Source organism: Pteropus medius, unplaced genomic scaffold (genome assembly GCF_902729225.1).
Source record: "Pteropus medius unplaced genomic scaffold, Ma_sr-lr_union100, whole genome shotgun sequence".
Taxonomy (NCBI): domain Eukaryota; kingdom Metazoa; phylum Chordata; class Mammalia; order Chiroptera; family Pteropodidae; genus Pteropus; species Pteropus medius.
In genome coordinates, this window is record NW_024352342.1 from 1 (window position 1) to 6,869 (window position 6,869).

Below are 6,869 nucleotides of genomic sequence, written 5' to 3' on the forward strand. Positions count from 1 at the left end.
TGCGCACACACAGGCCGCCCAGGGAGAGTGGCTGGTGGGGAAGAGTCAAGAAGGTGCCGGGTTGCCCTGGCAACACATCCTGGGACCTGACCAGGCCTCATTAGCGCAGTTCAGCTGGTGGCTGGCAGTGGGTGGAGGGCTCGCTCGGGACCCCAGCCCCACACAAAGGCTCCCGGTGGCTTCATGACAGCCCTGACAGCCTGTGTACCGGTGGGGATAAGTAGAGAGCAAGCAGCTGGCCTGGGGACAGAGCAGGAGACACAGCCCTGGACTGGGGGAGTCTATGGAGACCCTCACACTCATGGGGTTCTGGGACGTATGCAGGGGACACAGGGTAGGGGCTGGCCTCCTGGCCCCTGTCTGATGGCAGGGGCTAGGGCAGACCAGGTGAGAACCAGGGGCAGGTCAGAGGGGGTGCTCCTGTTTTGACAGCTGACAGTCCCCATCAGCGATGACACCACATGTCCAGTGTCTTTGTCCCCAGTGGACAGCACCCAGAAGGGGCAGACCCTGCCTCGCTCTTTCCTTGGTGGCTGAAGTGAGGGCACAGGTTCAAGTCCGGGCTCCCCGTTAGCTACACTGCCTTGGGCAGACGACTGAGTGATGTGAGGATGGGGACAGTCCCTCAGGGAAGTGCCTGCGGACACCTGCTGAACGAGGAGGTAGCCGTCATCGCAGCGAGGCCTGGGGCCCCCCACGGCACTGCCTGGGGGCAGTCTTGCTTCCTCGCCTCCCCCAAGCAGGAGGCCCAGAGGGTCGGAAAGGGCTGAGAGTTCACGGACCTTGAAGGCCTCCCACCACCCCCCTTGGATTCAAGGCAAAATTTCTCTCTTGATATTAAACGCTGAAGAAGGCAGATCTCCACCCCCGCATTCCCGAAACACCTTTATTGCACTAAAAACAGCATTTATAAACAAAACACACTCGGGGAGGCTGTCTGAAAGGCGTACCCACAGTCAGCTTCGGACGCAGAGATATGAAACAGCGCAGTGGCATAGAAAACGGGGGACAGATCAGGGCCCCCGAGGCGGGAAGGGCCATGAGCTCCAGGCATCGGACCCCGTGCAGGGCCCTCTGCCCACGAACCTCACCCTGGTGGCCCCCAGCTTCCAGAGTGAATTGGGAGCCCCACGAAGCCCGGAGCAAGCACAGGGGAGAGGCCGGAGGGATGTGGCAAGGGACCCCAGCTCCCAGGGCCCCTCCATCTCAGTCTCCGGGGTGCCCATCTGCTCCTTCGGCCCTCCCCCAGTGGGGTTTGGAAACCTAGGGTCAGGAGGGACAATGTTTGAACAGGAAAGGACGCCCAGGGTCCCCAGACACTGCAGCCCGGGAGAGGCAGAGGGGCAGAGCTGGCCTGGCCTCGCTGGCCCCTACTTCAAGCCATATTGTTTCTGGTTCGTTGATCTGGAAAACCTCCACAAAAATCATTCAAGGACCCACGTGCTGACACAGTAAGCAAGCCCATGCAGCCACCTAGCAGCATGAAAAGCCACAACCAGGGGCCCCCCAGCGCACCCCTTTGTCCCACTCACCCTAACCAAATCCTATTCACACAGGTGGAGCAAATGCCACGGTCGTCAGTCACTGGGCATCGCTCCCTGGCGTCCAGAGGTCAAGGGTACCAGGCGGGAAGAGGTGGGGTGGCAGCCTGAAGGGGTGGGGAGGACCGGGGCCCAGGGGCTACAGGCTGCTCTCCAGGTGCCTTCTGAGCAACCCCCTCCAGGGGAGGGAGGCTCCGGACGCCCAGCAGGGCCGCGGGACCCGAGCAGGTGCAGCAAACAGGCCGGGCAGATCTGTGCCTGAAAAGCAAGCAGAGCAGGTGCCGGAGGAAGACAGCCCTCGGGTGGGGGGTGAGCGATCCGGCTCCAGGGGCGGGAGAGGGGCCACGGCTCCCAGTTCTGTCTTCTGCAACCTCCTGCTCCGGGCTCCCAGGCACGGCAACCTCCCACAGCCCCATGGGGCACCATTGGCAGAACCCAGGACTGGCGCTGCTTTCTGGGGGCGCGTCTGGCGGGCCTGGAGGAGGAAGACACTCGGGGAACACAGGAAGATCCGGCCCGGCCTCGGGGACCGGAGATCTCGAGGTCTGCGAGTCACCTCGGCTCCCTCCTGGCACAGGTTCCCAGCCTTTCTGGAACTCTGAAGTCGGTGGGCGTGGACCTTGGGGTCCAGGGGGATGGTCAGCACTGACAATGGCCCCTTCTCTTGCCTGGCCCCGTCTCTTCCTCCTCTGAAAACCTTAATCCGTGAAAAATAGTATCCCGGTCCCCATGAGCAACCCAGGAAAGCAGCGGCAGAGTCAGGGCCCAGCCAGGCCTGGGCTGAAACCCACCTCCATCCATCTCCTGCTCCTGGCGGAAGGGCGTGCGACTGGCCATGCCCAGACAGGAAGTCTGGGCAGGGGAGGAAAGAGGGGAGATCTCCCAGGGTCCCCCCAGGGAGGGATGGGGGAGGGGCAGCGAGGGGCCTTTACAAGAAAGGGAGCAGGGAGGTCAGGGGCAGCTCCTTCTCCCCGAGCAGCGTGTCCCGCTTGAGGCTGCTGCCCTTGTTGACCACCTTGATCCTGAGGGCCAGTTTCCGGACGCTGGCCGGCCCCAGGCCATCGAAAAAGAAGTCCTCATTGAAGACGGGATGGCGGCTGTTCTTGATGATGGTGCTGCGCTGCTTCTGGAGCTTTCCGGGAACCAGGCACAGGCCGACGCAGCAGTTGATGCTGCGGGCATCGCACAGGCGGTCGTACAGGCCCTCGGCGGCCAGAAGGCGCACGCGCAGACGCGCCTGGGCCGCCTCGTACTCGGCCAGCAGCCGCACGCTGCCCCGCACGCCCATGCGCACCGCGTGCTCCGCGCGGGGCGCCTGGCCCGGTTCCTGGCCTGGCTCCGGGGTGGCCCTGCGGGAGAGGCGGCGCCGGGCCCCGGGGCTGGTGTCCGGCGTGCTGTCGTCGGCCGACAGGGAGCCGTGGCGGCCCACTGAGTGCTTGAGCTGGCTCACCTTGGCCTGGCTGTCCTGGGCAAAGCCTTTGAGCAGCGACATGGAGCGCGACAGCAGAGGGGACCCGAACGGGGAAGACTCGGCCGACGAGCCCGTGTCACTCTCCCCACCGCTGAAGTAGCGGCTGGGGCTCATGAGGGCCCCGCCGGCCTCCCTGGGCGCCCCGTCGCCCCCGTTTGCCTTGGCGCCCCCGCGACGGCGCCCCGCGCCCGGGGAGCCCACTTGGGCCAGGGCCCCGTGCTCGCTGTGGAACAGGGACTCCTTGCGCCGCGTGTGTGGGCTCTCGGCCAGCGTGGCGAAGCCGTAGGACGTCTGGGCCTTGGGCACCGAGGGCAGGGACATGGCACCCTGGGCCTGGGGGTCGGCGTTGGTGGCGGCCTCCTCCGCCACCCAGTCCTCCGCGCTCTCGATCTGGATCACGTGCCGGGTGGCCGCCTTCAGCAAGCTCTTGCTCTCGGCCGCCAGCTTGGCGGGCAGCCGGGGGCTCCGGGGGGCTCGGCGGGGCCCGGTGGAGCCCAGATTCTGCTCCGACGGACCAGGGCCCGGCTCGACTTGCCCCTCAGGCTCCGCGGGGCCTGCGGGCAGCTTGGGGGGAATGAAGAAGTCGGGGATCTTGTCGGGCGTGAGCACGTTGCTGTATAGGGGCCCCTTGGAGGCCCTGTCCCCCGCCTCGCCCCCCGCAGCTCCGTTCTCCGAGGACCCCCGAAGCCGCTCCAGGAACCACATGTTGGTTTTCTTCATAGAGCCGACGGGCAGGAGGCCAGGAGGGGTCTGCAGTCTGGGAAGAGATGCAGGGTCGCTCCCTGGGGGAGAGAGGGCCTCTTGTGCGTGTGTGTGCACGCGCGCGTGTGTGCGTGTGTGTGCGTGCGCGCGTGTGTGTGTGCGTGCGTGCGTGTGTGTGTGTGTGTGTGTGTGGAGGGGGCGCCTGGACAGGGCCCTGGCCAGCAGGGCCCAGGACCAGGTGGACTGGGCTGCCCTGGCCACCCCCCTCCCCAGAGGGACCGCGCTGAACTTCCAAGCGCCCGAGCGAAGCCGAAGCCGAAGGACATGGGGGCGGCTCCCAAATCTCGGGGCGCCCCCCAGGGGACAGTGGCCCCTCTCCCGCGCGCACCCCCGTTTGGGTGATCTCCAAGCGCTTTCTAAAGGGTTGTGCGCTCGGTCCGCAGGGAAGACACCCCAGGGTGTGGGTGGACCCCCGGGTGTCCCAGCTCCGCCCCCCTCAGGCTCCCACCCACCTGTGGCTTCTCCCCGGGCTGAGGGTCCAGGCAAGCGGGTGGGGGAAGGGAGAGGAGGGGAGTCTGCGGACCGACAACGCAGCCGGCGGACCCCTCCCCTCCTCCCCCCACCCTGTGCCCCCTCCCGCCGGCTCGGCCCGGGGTGGGGGTGGGGTCCTAGCAGCCCCCGCTGGCCGTGGCGCGGACCCTGAACTCACCTGCCCGGAGCCGTCGCCCGAGGCCCAGGTTGTCCCAGACGCGCGCAGGGGGCTCCGCGCTAGACTCCGGGGCTGGCGCGGGGGACGCGGCCGCAGCCTCAACACGGGCGGCGGCGGCGGCAGCGCAGCCGGACTCATTCACCGGCGGCGGCGGGAAACCGCCCAGCCCGGCCGCCGCGCCGCCGTATTTCTCCTAGTACGGCCGCCGCTCCCGCCCAACCCCAGGGCGGGCGCACCCGGGAGCCTGGCGGGGACCCGGAGGGCTGACGGGGGGTGCGTGGGACGGATAGGTGGCGGCGGCTTGCTGATGACCACCCTTAGCACCCGCGCCTGCGGATCCCGGGGCGGGGGCAGAAACCCCAAGCTGCCGCCTCGACTCATGGGGGGTGGGGGGGCCGCAGACCCCGCTTGCTGCCGGCCCTTTGGAGAGCCGCTTTCCCGACTTCCCACGATGAATGAGATGACAACGATGACGACAACCGCAGCCCATTGCACCGTTGAGCGCTTCCTGGGCGCCAGACCCTAACGTCCCTTCCCCGACGCTCATTCTCACAGCCGGCGGGAGGCAGGCCCTGCAGCTCCCTCCACCCCCATCGCAGCCAAGGAAGGTGGGGGTTCCCTTCCAGAAGCAAGGACCCAGCAGCTAAGCCCGCGGCGAGTGGACATGGCTCGGCGCCGCCACCCAGGAGCCAGCCAGTGGCTGCGGCTCAGCATCACAGACAGGTGTTTATTGAGTACCTGCCGGTCGCTGGCCAGTGACAGAATGCAGCACCCGCTTCATGATCCATCTGAGGGCCTGGCACCCACAGAGAAGCACACGGGTGAGTGAGAATTGTGACAGGAAAGTGTCCCTCGAGGGCAGAGCACCAGCGTGCCATCACAGACGGAGAAACGAGGGACCCGGCAGCTCCTCAGACTGCCGGGTCGCCCTGGGTCCCCGTCCCTGCCTGCCTTGTGATCTGCCACCCGAACCCCCTGCGTCCTCACTCCTTGTCCTCCCTCCCAGCCTCAGTTTCCCCTTCTGGAACCCAAAGCCAACCAGTCCCGAGCCCAGTCTCAGCTGCTGAGGAGCCAGCGAGATGAAGGCCCGGCTACTCTGACACCTGGGCGTGACCCTGGAGTGAGATGGGGGTTAGGGTGCCATTGCCCAGATGGGGAGAGGGAGGTTTGGAGGCCTCCCCGACTCACTCACCCAGCACCCAGCGAGCCGCTCCGTGTGCTGGGGCAACGCTTGGTGTCGCCACACAGTCTGACTGGGGAGGCAGAGCCAAGGAGTGTGTCACCTCCCCCATGGCCTCTCGGAAGCCTCCTGCCCTGCCCGCCAGCCGGGCCCTGTGCCACACCGTGTCACGGCCTGACAGAGCCGAACCCCACCCTCTGCTGTCACAAAGGATGCCCATCGCCGCTGCTGGGCCCAGAGCTGCCAGCAGGAAGGGTGGTGCTCTGAGCCCTGCAGTGTCCCCAAGGCTTGGGTCTTTAACGAGGACCTGCCGGAGAGTGGACGGATCGGTGCCACCCCAGGAAGCTCACCTCCTGGAATAGAGCTCCTTCCTGCAGCAAGGCCCTGGGGCCTCGGCTACCTTCCTCCACCGAAAGGACAGGGGCAGTAGGGGCAGGAAAGGGGCAGTGCCCGCTGGCCTGGGTCCTGGTCTGCACTCGGCCCTGCCCAGCTGGTCGGGGGACAGGCAGTGAGTTTACTCCGTGCTCTTTCCTGCGCTGAGCAATTCTGATCTGGAGACACCCAATCGGGGTCTGTGTCCTGGTGTCGACTTCCTGTGACTTCTGGCAAGTGACCAAACCCTCTGTGCCTCCGTCTCCTCGGTGGTCCACAGGTATCACAGTGTCACAAAGCACTTCGCACGGGGCCCAGACACTGCGGTGTACGTGTTGGTCACATTTCACAGGTGCCGCTGCTGGTGAGGAAAGGAACTCGGCCTCCTCAAAGCAAACTCCAGAACCCTGACCCCAGCACAGCCCAGCTCAGCCAGAAGCTCCACCGTCTCCCCAGCACATTTGGGAGCTGGGGGACCCCAGGCTCGGAGGGGAAAGGCACCAGAGCACGGGTCCCCGGTACCTGCAGACCCAGCTGGAGACCGGCTCAGCTCTGATCCTTAATGGCACACTGTCTTGGTCAAAGAAGCCTTCTACCTCCTCTGCATAGCCCCATGGCTGACAGGTGTGGCAGACCCCCAAGACACCCCTGGACCCTGAGCAGCAGCCTTCCTGGAACCAGAGATGGGGTGGCTGCAGGCTTCAGGCCCAAGCGGGGGACCCCGGGCGCTATCCACCAGCCCCTCCCGCCCTGACCATGCCACCTCATGCTGGGTGGCCTGGTCCTCACTCACCCCCAGGGCCCAGCTGCATGGGGAGTGGGGTGTGGTAGATCTCGGGGAGGGGCAGCAGGGGCGCCTCCCAGAGGCCGGCCTGAGTCATAGGCTGCGCCCTG

General features: G+C 66.4%; 1 protein-coding gene and 1 long non-coding RNA gene across 2 annotated transcripts; both read right to left on the reverse strand.

Moving 5' to 3' along the window:
• Nucleotides 1-872: 872 nt before the first annotated feature.
• On the reverse strand, nt 873-2,349 carry LOC120589471 (uncharacterized). The gene is made up of 2 exons (XR_005649495.1): nt 1,533-2,349; nt 873-1,263 (listed from the first exon to the last, which is right to left on the reverse strand). It is a non-coding gene; the product is annotated as an uncharacterized LOC120589471 (long non-coding RNA).
• A 66-nt stretch (nt 2,350-2,415) lies between these two features.
• Nucleotides 2,416-4,665, reverse strand: C2CD4C (C2 calcium dependent domain containing 4C). Its single transcript, XM_039846999.1, has 2 exons — nt 4,424-4,665; nt 2,416-3,794 (listed from the first exon to the last, which is right to left on the reverse strand). Exon 2 carries the CDS (start codon nt 3,730-3,732, stop codon nt 2,470-2,472), a length of 1,263 nt encoding a protein of 420 aa, XP_039702933.1. The 5' UTR covers nt 3,733-3,794; nt 4,424-4,665; the 3' UTR covers nt 2,416-2,469.
• Between the last annotated feature and the right edge of the window lie 2,204 nt (nt 4,666-6,869).

Coding starts and splice junctions, on each gene's coding strand:
- C2CD4C (XM_039846999.1), bottom strand. CDS start 3,732: ATGAAGAAAACCAACATGTGGTTCCTGGAGCGGCTTCGGGGGTCCTCG.